Consider the following 16,493-nt stretch of genomic DNA (forward strand, 5'->3'; position numbering starts at 1 on the left):
ACAGGGCGGAGCAAACAGCTATGGCGGATCCTCAGCCCTGCCCTAAGAGGCTCCGGGTCACAGTGTCCCGGTAATTGCTGCAGGCACCTCTGAGAGAAGCCGCCCTCAAGTTCCGCCTGATGCCAGACAGTCCAGTTTCTCCCCGTATGAGTCTGGGTCCCTAGAGACTCTCCCGGAACTGGAGTTCAGAGCAGTCGGGAGCTTGTGTCTCCCTCCCGATTCAAAAAGACAACCGTGTCCTCAGTTGCCAGCCCTTTCCCCGTGAGCCTCTGTATCTCTGCACTCTACTTCCGCACCTCCTCTGAGTCTCAGTGTGCTTTTCTCTTTCCTTCTAGTTGTAGAAATTCCACTCAGCCAGCCTTCCTGTGGTTCTGGATGATGTCTGTTTTGTCTTTTAGTTGTATTTTTGAAGTTGTTGTGCAAGGCAGCAATTTCAGGTATTTACCTATGCCGCCATCTTGGTTTCTCTCTATATCATAATTTATTTAATTCCCTTGCTGGTGGCTGGCTGTTCAGGTGGTTGTGAATTTTTTAACTTGATTTTTAAAAAGTGCTATAAACAGCCGAACTGGTTTGGCTCAGTGGATAGAGCATTGGCCTGTGGACTGAAGGGTCCCAGGTTCAATTCCGGTCAAGGGCATGTACCTTGGTTGCGGGCACATCCCCAGTGGGGGGCGTGCAAGAGGCAGCTGATCGATCTCTCTCATCGATGTTTCTGGCTCTCTATCCCTCTCCCTTCTTCTCTGTAAAAAATCAATAAAATATATTTTTAAAAGTGCTATAAACAACTTTATACATAAATCTCCATCTGGCTCTTTCTTTAGGCATGGCTCCTAAAACCAGGGTTACTGGGCCTGCATGTGCTTTTGCTTGATGCACCTGGAGAAATGTTTTTCCATACCAGATGCTTCTTTGAGTCAGGACACAGGGTGTGAATGACCTGGTGTTCTCACACCTTCTTTTGGGTTGACAATGCTTGAATGTATGTTTGTATGTGTGGGGGACATACGTAGTAGTGAATGCTACATTCTAATTCTTTTCAGATTTGCCTTTTTCTTAGCAGAAATTCTTGCTAGACCTAAACCATAAGCTGACCAGCTATGAGTCATAATTTTGTTGAAAGTGGCTATTTTACCTTTAAGATGGTCTTTACAGGTATTTTAATAAGATGTTGGGAGCAGCTCAAAAATGCTAGCCAGAAATTATTTTAATCTATCCCTATCCTCCCAGGGCACTTTAAAGTTTCTTTCGAAGGTAATCTTTGAAGTTTCTATAGAACTAAGTGTTTTCCTATAAAGTAAAGAAATATGGCCTGACAAATATGAAAAATAAGTCTGTAGGGGGACAGAAGAGTGTTTGCCATGTTGATGGGGTTTCTTTAAGTTCCTTTACTTGCTGTTTATTCCAACAGACTAGAGTATGAATTTAATTTTCATAAGAGCTGACTATATACTTTTATTTAGATTGTAATGTATTTATTGGTGACTTATGATAATATAAATATAATCAAGATGTCCTGTACAGTTACTTTACAAATTGTAAACAAATCTGTTTTGTAGGATTTGGATCAGAGATACAACACTATTTTGCAGATGTATGGAGAAAAAGCAGAAGAGGCGGAAGAACTTCGATTAGATCTTGAAGATGTAAAAAATATGTATAAGACTCAAATAGACGAACTTTTAAGACAGAGGCTCAGTTAACTTCTGAAAATTACATTCCCATCAAACTGAATGTAATCATTTAATAACTAAATGCAGACTTTCAATAAATTCTCTTGTAGAATTAGAAAGTGGAATTTATTATAGAGATAAAACATTGGAAAAAGTTTTATAGTATATAGTAATATTTGCAGTTAAATTATTTTGTGCAATATTTGAACTTTATTTTTGAAACTATCTTTAAAGATTTATTTTTTAAAGCATCTTTTTTTTTTTTTTCCATGAATAGCACCGAGATTTATTACTTTATCCTTATGTCAGTATGGTTGGGGAAGAAGAATGGTGTTCATACATTGTATTATAGGTAAAAACTAATTATATCTATAATTTATATGTTTGTATATATTGAGAACATTTAATGAGTGATGTTGACATATTGAAACTTTGAAATCTTTCACACTTAAATCTTCAACATTTCTATTTACTGCTCATGAAAATGGACATTAAGTGTCCAATTTTAAAAAAACATTAAACTTCCTGTTACTAAATTTTGAACTTAATATTTTTCCTTTAAATTAGAAGTCACACTGACACAGGAGATTAAAGGATGAATAATTTAAGTTAAAAACATTTTTGTGGCCCTGGCCGGTTTGTGTCTCGGCGGATAGAACCTGTAAAGGGTCCTGGGTTCGATTTCCAGTCAAGGTCACATACATTGATTGCAGGTTCCTCCTGGCCCAGGCCCTGGGTTGGGGCTCCTGCAGGAGGCAACCAATTGATGTGTTTCTCTCACATCAATGTTTCTCTCTGTCTTTCCCTCTCTCTTCCACTCTCCCTAAAAATCAATAAAAAATATCCTCGAGTGAAGATTAACAACAACAACAAAAAAAACTAAAACATTTTTGTGCTCAAGATTTATTTTACCCAGATTCCACAATTAAGTCTGTACAAATTGTGTTACTGTCTGGAGCAAGCTAAGCTGTGCCGTTATCTAGGCATGGTTGGATAATGGGGAAAATGTGCTCAGAATGATTTGTGATGGAATCAGTAACATGTAAGCGATTTTGAAGAGGTTTTGTTTGTATTACCCTATGAAATGAATCAACATAATAAAATTGTTAATATCATTTTCTCTTGAAAATACTTTCACATTTTGTAAAACCTTATTTTTAGCACATTAAAAGTGAATGTTATAGAACATTCATAACAAAATGTAGGAATCAATTTAAATTTGGCATTTGCAATTCTGTGTAATTTAATTTTTTTTCTTGAACTTTTAAACACAAAAATAGGGCAAAATAGCTTTTAAAAATAGCTATGCCTTCTTCCAAATGTTATTTTATTCAGAAGTTAACCAGTCTGTGTTGTATACTTATGAAATATTTAATACCTTTTATTACTGAAAGTCATGTAGCTGCCTTTACTTACAAAATAAAAACTCTCAATTGTGAGTTAAATTTTAAACACTAGAACTTTGGAGCATAACTATAAGTAAGCCGTGTTAAGGAATGGAATGCTTTTCAGGGCAATTCAAGTGACATTCTTTTTCTTTTCTTTTTGTATTCCAGACCGTATTCCTGGCACTGGATTTCTGATGTTTATTTAGCATTAGTAAATATTCTTTCAAAGTGAGCCAAATTCATAAAATTAACTTTCTATATTTTAGTGGTAAGATCAGTGTAATTGCTTTTTGTCACCTTGATTTTTTTTTTTTTTTTTTAATTCAGGGACTGACAGGGAATGGCAAGACTGATAGCAATAAGAAATATTCAGAATTAGAAGATACAGGAAACTTAAGTTGCAAAATTCTGACAAATGTTTGAAATTAGAAGTTTAGGAATTATGAAATTGTTTTTAAAATATTCATTAGTGAGAGGAAAAAACACTTTAGTTGTGGGGAAAAATTGAAATAAAACGATATGATCTATTTTCATATTAAACATTCTCTTCTCTTAATCCTTCTTAACATTAATAAATCCAGTTCAACTTGAAACTTTAAAGAGTTTTCAATTTATTTAATTAAAAAATTCAAAGCAGCTAATTTCATCTCTGGCTGTATATTACCATATGTTGTTCTTTATCTGCAAGTGAATAGTTGATATTCATACTAATCCTATTTTATTGTAAACTTTTAGATATCTCAATACATTTTTAAGTTGAAAAGTATACTAAATCAATTTCTTGAAAGACTCCACTAAATAAAAGAATATGTATTGAATATTGGTTGCCATATTTTACTTTGTCATTAAGGTTTGTCTATCTATATTCTAAAAAAATAATATTTTAATGGATAAGAATATAGTTTGCAATTAGATGTTTCTATTCTTGGAAGAAAACAGAAAGATACTATAAATCTTAATTTCAAGAATATGAAAGAAGAGTAAAAGAGGTATGAACATTGTTTTTTATGTATAAACATCTAAGCACAGATGCTAGGCATCCTTCCAACTCTGGGGAAACTAAATTGAGAATACCATTCCTTTTCCCTCTTTGCTTCTGTTTTGCGAACTTCCAGTGTTAACAGTATTTAGCACAGGGAGGAATGTATCTATATTGCGATTTAAGATATTCTAAGTATGGATAATTCCTGACTTAAGGAAACATTAGTTTTTGTAGTTAAATGAAAAGAATGTTCAGCCTAGTCGGTGTGGTTTAGTGGTTGAGCAGTCGACCTATATGATCCAGGAGGTCATGATTCAATTCCCGATTAGGGCATATGCCCGGGTTGCGGGCTTGATTGCCAGTGTGGGGCTTGCAGCAGGCAGCTGATCAATGATGCTCATCATTGATGTTTCCATCTCTCTCTTCCTCTCTGAAATCAATTAAATACATTAAAAGAAAAAGAATGTTCAGGAAAAATTTGTTCTCATGATCCCTCAATTGGCATTTGATTTATTAATTGAATTAATAATGAATATTAGAAGTATATGATTTATAGTATTTAGAAAGTAGCCATAAGAAAACAAAATGACTGTAGACACTTTATCTTGTTTTACTTGTTTGTTTAGTATGTATACATTTGTACTATAATACCGTAATTTTTCATTTTTATTTAAAAAATTAATTTTCACTATTCAATTTTAAGTTATAAAATTTTGTAAAGGGCTGAAAGTATGATTTAAACTACAAATTGATAAATATTTTAATTTTAAATGAAATGTAAATAATAAGCATGGATCTAATTTGAATAAAATTTTTAAAATAGTAATAATGTATTTCATTTTTGACTTAATTTAAAGTGGCCAATACCAATGAATGGAGCTGGTACTGTTTTATGAAGATAATATAACTTGTATAAGTTTGGAATTCATACTTTAAGAAAATGAGGATAAGCCCTAATTTTAGTAGGCATTATTAAGACTATTAGTATTAAGCATAGTTTTCTAATTAGGATGTATTTTTGGAAAACAATTTTAAGACTTACTGATTATAACTGGCAATTACTGTAAGGATGATTTTTGTGTCTTTTAAAATCTTAAACAGCCCTAACTGGTTTGGCTCAGTGGATAGATCATTGGCCTGCAAACTAAAAGGTCCCAGGTTTGATTCTGGTCAAGGGCATTACCTTGGTTGTGGGCACATCCCCAGTGGGGGGTGTGCAGAAGGCAACTGATCAATGTTTCTCTCTCATCGATGTTTCTCTCACCGATGTTTCTATCTCTCTCCCTTCCTCTCTATAAAAAATCAATAAAATATATTTTTAAAAAAATCTTAAACAGTATCAAAATATATCTTAAATGTCTTACAATATTTCTATATTCAGATAACAGATATGCTACCCTCTGTTTTTGAGTTTATATTGGGGCTTATACTCTTGAACTTTGCAACTTAATCCCTTAAGGTACTTGTAAGCTATTGTTTTTATACATATCCATGTTACCTTTTAGCAAACAAAGATCTTTTAACAAGATATGATGGAAATTAAAAGTATCTTCTTAATACTTACTTTTTTTCCAAAACAATCAGAACACACACAAAAACCCCAAATGCTTCAGTATTCCGATTGCAATGCAGAGAATTTCTTCTAGTGCTGTCCAGAATTTATTCATCATACTGCCCCACTCCCTAGTAAGATACATTTAATTTTAGAATCCTCAAGTAATCTATCTACATAAAAGCCTAAGCAACCGAATGACCAGTCACTATGATGTGCACCGACCACCAGGAGGCAGACACTCAATGCAGGAGCTGTCCCTTGGTGGTTAGTGCACTCTGACAGCTCCACAGCTAACCTCCCCACTCCCCCCCCCCGTACCCCTCCCACCCCTGTCAGCCCAAATCGCTGGCCAGGACAAGGGACCCCCCACCTGTGCACGAATTTGTGCACCGGGCCTCTAGTAGTAAATACGAGGTGTGAACGAAAAAGGGGACTATATAGAAAACTGGACAAGCTCGGGCTACTTGGTATGCCTGATGAGCCCAGTGAAAAAGTAACCACATGGTGGTGTGGTCATAAATTCCTAACTGGGTAGGTCATAATGGCAGTCATGCCTATAGTTTCCTTAGCAAAGGTGTTATCTTTGCCTTAAGTGAGCCCTGTGCTTTGGTGTTTTTTAAATTGAATTAGTTGGGATAACATTGGTTAATATAAGTTTCAGGTGTACATGTTTGTAATACATTATCTGTATATTGTGTACTCAACTTGAATTACCATATAGTTGACCCATTTGGCCTCTTCATCCTCTCCTCACTGCCTTCCTCTCTGGTAACTACCATACTGTTGTGTCTATGAGTTTGTTTTGTTTGTTGCTGACCCAGGGCACATTGAGGGGGTTGGTTAGTAAATGGTTTGCATATTACCCTATTCCATAAAAAATTCAGGAATACATGACCAATCCCAGGGAATCTGAAAAGGGATTGTATACCTGCACTTAATCTTTAAATCAATATTTTGAAGTTGATGCCATTATCGGCTTCTTTTATTTTTATTGATTTCAGAGAGGAAGGGAGAGGGAGAGAGAGAGAAAAACATCAATGATGAGATAGAATCATTGATCGGCTCCCTCCTGCACACTCCCTTCTGGGGACCAAGTCTGCAACCCGGGCATGTGCCCTTGACTGGAATTGAACCCAGTCCACAGGCTGATGCTCTATCCACTGAACCAAACCAGGCAGTGGTTCTCAACCTGTGGGTCGCGACCCCTTTGGTGGTCGAACGACCCTTTCACAGGGTCGCCTAAGACCATCCTGCATATCAGATATTTACATTATGATTCATAACAGTAGCAACATTACAGTTATGAAGTAGCAACGAAAATAATGTTATGGTTGGGTCACAACATGAGGAACTGTATTTAAATGGCCAGAAGGTTGAGAACCACTGAGCTAGGGTTATATATATTTCTTTATTGTGACAAACCAGCTTGTTAAAAAAATTATTTTAAATGGCTGCAATTCATTTGAATCAACTAACAGGAAAGCTACACTTCCTGTGCATAACAAAAATAGGATGGTGGCAAGTAAGCTCAGAAAAGCATTTTCAAAAATTACTATCCTGCCTGGCAAGCGTGGCTCAGTGGTTGAGCATCAACTTATGACCCAGGAGGTCATGGTGCGGGTTCGATCCCCAGTGTAGGGCGTGCAGGAGGACACCAATTGATTCTCATCATTGATGTTTCTATCTCTCCCTCTCCCTTCCTCTCTGAAATCAATAAAAATATTAAAATTACTGTCCTTATTGGTAAGGGGTGGGCAAAGTATGAAATAGGCCAAGTCCTTTACATGAAGAGTAAATGAGTTAATACTGTAAAGTGATTCAGAACAATTACTGGCCCATGTCAAATACCATGTGTTTTTGTGTTATTTGAAAAAAGTCCAGATAACATTCCTAATTTAGCAGGTTATTAATGGAACTTGTAGCACCTAAAAACTTATTTTGAAAGCATGTAAGTCTTTGGAGATGTGGTCGGCAATTAGATAGACATGAGCAGAGCAAGGATGATGGGCCAGGTACAGGTCACCGGTGGAAAGCCCTGGGCGCCTAGCAAAGGACAATGCTAGGGTGGGACCTGGCCCTCAGGGTGACTCTTCTCCCCTAGCATTTGCTGGTCATGCTTTTTGGACCCCTGACCTTTCCTCCCTAGAGATAACATTTAGGCCTCAGTTACATTGCAGCTCCAGGCTCAGGAAAGCAGCCAAACCAGACAAGTGACTCCAGGGCTGACCTCAGGACCAGCTGCATTAAATAATGACCCCTCTCCAGGTTCGGACCCATTCATCAGTGGAGACCCCGACCCTGAAAGGACACCCCTGGAAAGCTGCTGAATATGCCACTGAGATCTTCCTGGGACCGCCCCTAAAATCTCTCACCCTTAGAACCCTTAGGATGGAGGGCTCGGTGCCTCTCCCTCCCAGGAGCACAGGGAGCCTGTCCCCCCCAGGCCCCCTCCTCCAACCCCCCCTAGCAGGCGCCTTACCATCACCTTCCTCACTCCCAAGCTCCAAGGCCCCTTCCTTTATCTCAGTAACTGGTTTCCTAAGCCCATCTCTTCTAGGAATTACTTTTTCCACCTCTGTGATTTATCAAATAAATGTTTCTCTACTTTGGGTCTTGGCTCTGATTTCTTTCTTAGCCAGAATTCAGGTTACCGAGGTTGCTGGACGAGGTTGCTGAACCCAGGTCCGGTCAGACCCCACCAGTCTAACACCCGGTGCCCTTCCGCTGCCCACAACAGAAATAAACTGTTTTGTTTCCTGTAATCGTATTAACACTGGTGACTTTCTGTGCATAAGGTTACTTTGTGTCAGCCTTCATGTAACCCGCAATCCGTTCAAGTTGAGTCAGTATTGATCAACTCTAGTATGCTCTATACCAGTGGGGTAGATGGGGGTTCAAAAAATGATACAATAAAAGTTAAAATAATTATAAAATAACAAACTGGTAAAGATTAAACTCCACAGGCAGCATTTGAACTTGGCGAGTTTCTGATAGTAGGAGAGAGGCAACTGTACTGCATACAGTGTGAGTGGACCCCAGAAATCTCACCACCAGAAAGGGCCAGCTCTGACAGCCAGGGGGCACTTCGGTCTGATCCAGGGAACAGCAAACCCGCCTCCGTGCCACGCAGCCCGGTGAAGAGAGCCGGTTTCCCACGCTCTCCCAGCTCTGCGGAGCCCGCAGCCCGACCCCGCCTCCCGCCCCGCCTCCCCGCCTCCCGCCCCGCCTCCTCGCCTCCCGCCCCGCCTCCCCGCCTCCCCGCCTCCCGCCCCGCCTCCCCGCCTCCGTGCCCGCGTGGGCTGGCGGAGCGGGGCTCCCTGGCGCCCCCTGGCCCGGGCGGCGGGTTTCCGCTGAGCCGCAGTGGCGAGCGCTGACTCCCTCCTCCTGAGCAGCGGCTTCTCCTCCGGCTGAGCCCCGACTCCCCGGCTCAGGTGGGACTCTCCCCGGGACTCGCGGCGCCTTCCCACCCCCTCCCCTTCCTTCCCTCCCTTCCCTCGGCGGCCGGGCTGCGCGTCCCCGGCCTCAGCGCCTGGTCTCCCGGCGCGGCTCCTGGCTCCCGGCTCCCGGCTCCCGGCCCCGGGCGCTTGGCCCCATCTGGGCGCGGGCGGCGCCGCGTGGCCCTGGGCGCGCGGGGGACCAGTCGGCGGGGGCGGCGTGCGGGGCAGGTGCGGGCGGCCCAGGATCCCGGAGTCCCCGGGGCAGCCCCGCGGGGCCGGGTGTGGAGCCGAGCGCGGCAGGGCGCTCGCGCCGACTCCTCCGCGCTGGTCCCCGCTGACGTTCCAGCCAAGCTGGCGGCCTCTCCGTCGGGCAGCCAGGCCGCTCCCCGGCCATCTGCCGCCGCCAGGCTTCGGGCACCGCGGGGCGAGCGCTCGGGGGTCACTGTTCAGCTGCGTGTAGCTGCCGGTTGGTCCACTGCATCCTGCACGCTTTCCCGTCTGCTCGGAGCACAGCCCCAGCCCACCCACTGCGCCCCGGCCGCGGCCGTGTTTCCTCTCTCATCGTCTCTTAGGCTTTTCCGTTTTCTCTTGCCTCCTCTTAGGCCTTTGGAAACCCACTCGGGCTGCAGGAGTGGAGGGAGCCGGCCGCTTTGTGCTGAAGGAAAAGTACCTCAGCTGCTAAAGCTTCCATCTGCCCAAGAAGGGCCGCCACCCCTCCCCGGGGGCCTTGCGGCAGGACTCCACACCCAAAGGCCTCCACCGGCCCGGGTGTGCCTCCTGCACCAGCAGCCACCTGCCTCTAGCTTATGCAAGTGGGTGCGTGCCCTCTGCAAAAACCAGGCTTCTGATCTGTGATCATGGGGTAGTTATGGCTAGAGCTCGGTCCAGGACAATACACGTGGATAACCAAAGGGCAGGAGGACTTGGTCACAACAATGACTTTATTTCTGGGGAGGATGAGTCAAAGGATAGGATGTCCGGTCTCTTGCACAGGGAGGCTCCAGTCCAGTCCTAGTGTGACTCAGTGAGTGGGGTTACCAGGCTGAGAGCCGGCAAGTTGTTTGCTGCTAGGAATGCTTATCCGCCTGTACCAGTTGCTGCCTGCCTACAGCGGGCATCTCCTTCCTGCTCAGCTCGAGGTTGGTACCTGTAACTCTGAGTGTGGTTTCATTAAGGCAGAGAGAGAGCACCAGCAACCAGGCCTTTTATTTAGTTAGGCCTTAGCTCACTAAGTGCCAGACCCTTTGCTTACAGGTTATCTCATCAATTTTTTCCCCTCTTATTATTTCCATTGACTCAAAATATCACCTGGGTAGTAAAAACTACTTCTGCATCTTTTTAGGTAATGTGTTTCATTTCTGACAGCTTTATACATCTGAAACATTATAACAGCTGCAGGGGGGTTTTGAGGATTAAAGTGGTAAATATTTTCATTATAAGATACTATTACTGTTTTTTAAAAATACATTTTTATTGATTTCAGAGAAGAAGGAAGAGAGAGAGAGAAAAAATTCAATAGTGAGAGAGAACCATTGATCAGCTGCCTTCTGCACACTCCACACTGGGGATCAAGCCCTCAACCTGGGCAAATGCTCTGACTGGGAATTGAATCGTGACCTCCTGGTTCATAGGTCAGTGCTCAACCACTGAGCCACGCGGGTCGGGTGATACTGTTACTATTAATATGTACTTTTTACAAAGATTTTTATTTTTTAATATATTTTATTGACTTTTTACAGAGAGGAAGGGAGAGGGATAGAGAGTTAGAAACATCAATCAGCTGCCTCCTGCACACTCCCTACTGGGGATGTGCCCACAACCAAGGTACATGCCCTTGACTGGAATTGAACCTGGGACCCTTGAGTCCGCAGGCTTACGCTCTATCCACTGAGCCAAACTGGTTAGGGCTTATAAAGATTTTTAAATTGATTTTTAGAGAGAGAGGAAGGGAGAGGGAGAAAGAGAAACATCAATATGAGGGTGAAACCCTTAGCTGCCTCCTGCATGCCCCCTACTGGGGATCAAGCCTGCAACCTGGGCATGTGCCCTGATGTAGAATCGAACCCACAACCTTTGGGTGCACAGGGCATGCCTAACTAACTGAGCCACACTGCACACTGGCCAGGGCGAATTTATACTTTTAAATTTTATAAAATTGTAATCAACTTCCTGTTTGATAAAAGTCCTAACCAAAAAGATTAATTCAGATCACCCTTAAAACAGATAACAGTATACTCTAGCTCCACCCAAAAGAAAATCAGAGTTTACCACTCTCCTTGGTGTCCCCCCTGTCTCTCCTTGGTGTTCCCCCTGTCTCTCCTTGGTGTCCCCCCGTCTCTCCTTGGTGTCCCCCCTGTCTCTCCTTGGTGTCCCCCCTGTCCAGAGGTGACCTGCTGGCCTTGGAAGTTGGGGCTACTGGGGCACAGCAGTCTGCTTCTGAAAGCCCCTGCTTTATCGCCCACAGTGAACGAACTGATTTTGAAAGTTGAGTTTCCCAGTGTGCCCTGGTGACAGCAGACCTAGCCGGGAGTAGCTAAGGTGTATACAGCTCGATCACCTTGTGGAAAGAGCACTTTTTTTAAATAGAGAAAAGATACCACTAAAGTGAACCGGAAAGATTATTGTCTATGATATGTTGTCTATGATACTGATTATTGTCTACTAGAGGTGCGGTGCACGAATTTGTGCATGGGTGGGGGCCGCAGGGGGTAGGAGGAGTTGGGAACCGATTGGCCCTCTGGGCGGGCGGAAGGATGGCCTTACTGGCCTGGGATCCAATCCGTCCCTCTGACATTTGCACTGGTTGTCGGGAGCCACCTGGCAGCCGCTTTTATATTGTTTCTTCCTTGTGGAGCATCTAGGGAGGGGAAGCGGCGTGGTGCCTGAGGCCGATTTCCAGGAGGCTGGCAGCACTGTCAGGATCGTGCCCGCAGCGCTGGTTCATCAGTGCCTGGCCCGTTCTCCAGAGATTGGAACTGTAGGACTACTGAGGGAGTGAGTGGCTGCTGCCGGGCTGGTGGGCCATGGGAGGGGTCTGTCAGCTGAGCCGCGCTCCCGCTGTGAGAGCACACTGAGCACCTGGGGGAAGCTCCTGTGTTGAGCATCTGCCCCCTGGTGGTCAGTGCATGTCATAGCGACCGGTCATTCTGGTTGTTCCGGTCGTTCCGTCGTCAGGTCACTTAGGCTTTTATATATACCAGTATACTAGAGGCCTGGTGCACGGAAATCGTGCACTGGGGTGGGGGTTCCCTCAGCCCAGCCTGTGCCCTCTCACAGTCCGGGAGCCCCATGATCAGTTGCCCCAAAGAGGTGGGCCCTGCCCACCTGGCCGGGGCTCCACGATGGATTGCCCCCCAGCAGAGGGAGGCCCTGCCCACCCGCCACAGCCTGCCAGTCCATGGCCTGGGCCTCTCTCTTTGGGGCAATCATGGACCCCCAATTGATCGATCGCTCCGCTGGCCTGTGGCCTGGGCAATCATGGGGCGATGGCTGGGCCCCCAAGCAATCACATCGCACCTTCCTTGGCTGGCCTGGCGCCAGTGGGTATCATAGTGTGGTCATCTGGAAGGTCGTCCAGAAGGTAGTTCGGCTGTCTGGTCTAATTAGCATATTATGCTTTTATTATTATAGATAGATGATAAATAGGGAAATCTGGTCCAAGAGATGTAGATGGGGAGAGTTAAAAAGGCACTGAGGTCTGTAACCATTATCTCTTCGCAATTCTAAAGCAGGACAGGGAGAGCCTCAGGGTCTGTCTCGGAGGCAGACCGCTTGGATTTCACTCCTGAAGTTTTCCAAGTCTCAGCTCTTACTACCACCATCAATTGTCATACACAAGGGCAGGGAGTCAGTTCCTGACTGCGTGCTTGTTGCTGCACCTCGGTACCGAGACCCTGGCGCATGGTACTTGCTCATGCTGGTTGTATTGTTATCTCACTCAGCAGACACACTGGCCCTGAGCCATGGCACTTCTTTTCCTCTGTCTCTCTGGCATGTGTCCCTGCTCCTCATCATTCAGGTCTCTGCTCAGATGTCATTGAGTACCCTGCACCCCATCCAACATGGCTTTAAACATTTGTTTTATTATTTTTAAAGTATCTTTTTATTGCCCTGACCAGTTTGGCTCAGTGGATAGAGCGTCGGCCTGCGGACTCAAGGGTCCCGGGTTTGATTCTGGCCAAGGGCATGTACCTTGGTTGCGGGCACATCCCTAGTAGGGAGTGTGCAGGAGGCAGCTGATTGATGTTTCTGACTCTCTATCCCTCTCCCTTCCTCTCTGTAAAAAATCAATAAAATATATATTTTAAAAAAATCTTTTTATTGATTTCAGAGAGAAAGAAACATCAATGATGAGAGAGAATCATTGATTGGCTGCCTCCTGCATGCCCCACACTGGGGATCAGGGATTGGGGGTTGAGCCCCCAACCCTAGGCATGTGCTCTGAGTGGGCATTGAATTATGACCTCCTGGTTCATAGGTTGAGACTCAACCACTGAGCCACGCCAGCTGGGCTAAACATTTAATAAACATACAACATGTAACACACCAGGTACATCTAAACACTTTACCAATATTTAATGCACAGCCTTATGAGGAAGGCTTATTATAATTTCCATTTTATAGATGGAAAAGCTGAGGTACAGAAAAGTTAAATAACTTGCTAAGGTCATACAGCTTAGGAATCTGCATCTGGATTCAAACCTAGTTGGTACAGTTTTAAAAGTCCAAATTCTTAACTACATTATACTACGTTGTCTGTCATATTACTTTTATTTCAGGCAGCAGCAAACTGAGTCATATTAAGGACTTCCTCCCATTTTGGTAAATAAAATTTTATTAGAACAGCCATACCCCCTCCTTCAGCTGCTTTCCTGACAAAGGCACCGTGGAGTAGTTGTCACAGAGACTGTACAGCCTGCAAATGCGAAGTAGAATTGGCCCTTTGCAGAAAAGGTCACCGGCCCCTGAGTTACTTGAGTCACAGCCCTTGTCATCTTCTGAAGTTGTGTGTTTATTTTATGTCTCTTGCACTAGGTTACAAGCTCCAGGAGAGCAGGGGTTTTCTTGCTTTGTTCTCCCCTGTATTCTTAGCTCTGATAAGAAAAAAAATATTCTGAAATGTTCTCAATTAAATTGCAGCAGCTGGAGAGCAAGAGAAAGCGAGCTGTTAGTCTGAGAATGGTTATGGGCCTGCTAGCAAAAAACTAGTCACATTCTTGTTTTACCTGTTGGGATTTCGGATTAATTTCCAGGTGGATATTCTGCAGATTATTTTAGCCAGCCACCATCTAATCCCAGGAAGCCCTGCTTCTCCCAGCAGCCCATGGGAGCTGGCGTTCTCCTGCAGACGCTGCTGCCTCTTGCAGGGGCGTCGCCGCCCCCACTGCTTTGCCTGTAGCTCCTGTAAATTCTTCCCGACCACTTCCTTCTTTCCCTGCCCCGACTGGATGTATAACGATGCTTGCAAAAGTCCAGGATGACAGACATGCTTTATCTTCTTGCCATGCTGCTGGGGGTTTAGACTCCGTGCCCCAAGACCCATCTTCATTTTGGCTAGCATCTTTGGCTCAATAAAACCTTACTTTTAAAAAGACTTGTAAAAAAGGGGACATCTGTAATACCTTCAACAATAAAGATAAATTTTTTAAAAAGTAAAAAGATTTGCAGCCATGGAAATCAAAAAGTTTTAGTGTAACAGCTCCTAACACAGTGCCTGGCACATAACAGGTGCACAGTAAACGCTGTATTTATGGACTAAAGGAACGTTATGCCCGGATGTAGCAAAGTTCATTGTAATTATGCTTAGCGCTGGCCCCCTGAGACTGTTGAAGGATATGTCTTGAAGAACGTGTTTGCAATTTGATCTCTAGGTTTGGAGGCTGCGATGATAATGCTGCTTGTCTTTGGAGTGTTGCTTCATGACCTCCCACTGAGTCGCCCCCAGGAGGCTTCGCCCCAGGTGGGGGCCGAGGGCGCCCAGGGCGGGCCTGGGTTTGACTACGCCAGCATCCGCCTGCCCGAGGAGCACCTCCCCTTCTTTTTGCACAACAATGGGCATGTTGCCAGCGTCTGTAAGAAAGACCCACACTGCCCTTATAAGGTAGGTTACTTCTCTTGTTTATTAAAAGCATGCAGTTTAGACTAGCTTACAAATTCTGCTTTATAGCTTGAACTTGAAGGTGGCATTTTATCTTTTGATTGTAAGGTGAGTTGATCATTGTATTTCATATAAGGCTTCTAACGACCAAACTTTGTTTAAAACTCTGTCCCACTCACAGCAGTGAGATTTAAAATCTAAATCACTAGTACTACAGTAAATAGGAACCCCGTACTATTTGTATACTCCATAAGTGAATCAAATTAGATTTTATACACAAAAGAGTATGTAGTTAAAAATAACTAAAGAATTTGACACCTCTTCCTCCTTCAGCTGCACTGAGGGTCTGTCCCTTAGCACTTCATTTCGATAATAACACCTCTGGCCCTGTCTCCACATAATTAAGGTTGATACTGAGGCTGTCCTTCTGGTGTAGAGCTGTTGGAAAGGCCTCAAATTGGAGCCCGTTAAGGCAGCTTGGGAGGCCCTGAGATCAAAGCTGGGCCTGTGGAGCACTTCCTTTCCCACGGTGCTGGCACAGGAGCCCGCTGACAGGAGGCCTGGGAACCGGTAAGAGCCTGTGGGGCTCTCTGGCTACCAGCAGCTGCTGTGGCCCACGGGCTGCATAGCTTTTCATGTCTGTGGGATCTCTGCTGATCTGGAGCATGAGTAAAGTTGCTGATCCTTTTAATTTAGCTGATTGTTTTGGTGACAAATTCCATTTTAGGGTCTGGTTTTGGAGTCAGTTTGCTCTCTGAGAAAGGAAGGCTGTTTCAGGAGGCTGCTTCCAGAAGTTTCAATGCAAGTGGTCTCTGGTTGTCCAGGCAAAGCCTAGGCTTTTGGTCAGGGGACAGACAGGGGGAGGGGCTGGTAATTAAAGATAGTTGTTGTTAAGAACCTGAAGACTCCTAGTCTTAGAATTTACTCTTGTAATTTTTATTGCATGAGTATGTATCGTAACATGTAAAAGTGAAAGTCCTATAATGCTTTGTTTCTTCATGGAAAAATCTAAGAGTCCTCTCTAAATGTCAGAAGAAGGGAGCCTCATCTACATGCACATTGGTAGGGTCACCGAAGGAGGAACGCACGAGGCCAAAAGGGGTAAAGAATTATGATTTATTGGGTCCTCCTGAAAACCAGATGGGCTGAGCCCCCAAATGGTGCCAGCACCAGGGACTGGGAGTCCGAGGTTTTAAAGGAATCCAGGCGGGCTTTTTCTGGTCAGAGAACTCTCTGGGCAGATCTGGATCCTGGAAAGGTCCAGAGGGGAAGGAGAATGGTCTTAGCAAGTGGAAGGTGGTCTAAGCGAAAGGGAATGTTAGTTGTGAAGTGGCCTGAAGGTCAGTCTGCCAGAGAAGGGG

General features: G+C 44.2%; 2 protein-coding genes across 7 annotated transcripts in view; both read left to right on the top strand.

Moving 5' to 3' along the window:
- The window catches only part of TMF1 (TATA element modulatory factor 1), a 41,227-nt gene extending 36,739 nt beyond the window's left edge, over positions 1–4,488 (top strand). For all 3 annotated transcript variants that reach the window (XM_059663010.1, XM_059663009.1, XM_059663008.1), the window contains one exon: positions 1,560–4,488. In XM_059663010.1, coding sequence (XP_059518993.1) covers positions 1,560–1,703 — 144 coding nt within the window. In that variant the 3' untranslated portion in view covers positions 1,704–4,488. The remainder of the gene's footprint in view (positions 1–1,559) is intronic.
- Positions 4,489–8,894: 4,406 nt separating this feature from the next.
- The window catches only part of EOGT (EGF domain specific O-linked N-acetylglucosamine transferase), a 55,987-nt gene continuing 48,388 nt past the window's right edge, over positions 8,895–16,493 (top strand). For 3 of the 4 annotated variants that reach the window (XM_059663013.1, XM_059663015.1, XM_059663017.1), the window contains exons 1-2: positions 8,895–9,029; positions 14,906–15,135. In XM_059663013.1, coding sequence (XP_059518996.1) covers positions 14,920–15,135 — 216 coding nt within the window. In that variant the 5' untranslated portion in view covers positions 8,895–9,029; positions 14,906–14,919. Of the gene's footprint in view, positions 9,030–10,153; positions 10,175–14,905; positions 15,136–16,493 lie in introns of those variants that run through there. The other variant, XM_059663014.1, reaches the window with a different exon arrangement.

This window comes from Myotis daubentonii, chromosome 14 (genome assembly GCF_963259705.1).
Source record: "Myotis daubentonii chromosome 14, mMyoDau2.1, whole genome shotgun sequence".
NCBI classification, from domain to species: Eukaryota; Metazoa; Chordata; class Mammalia; order Chiroptera; family Vespertilionidae; genus Myotis; species Myotis daubentonii.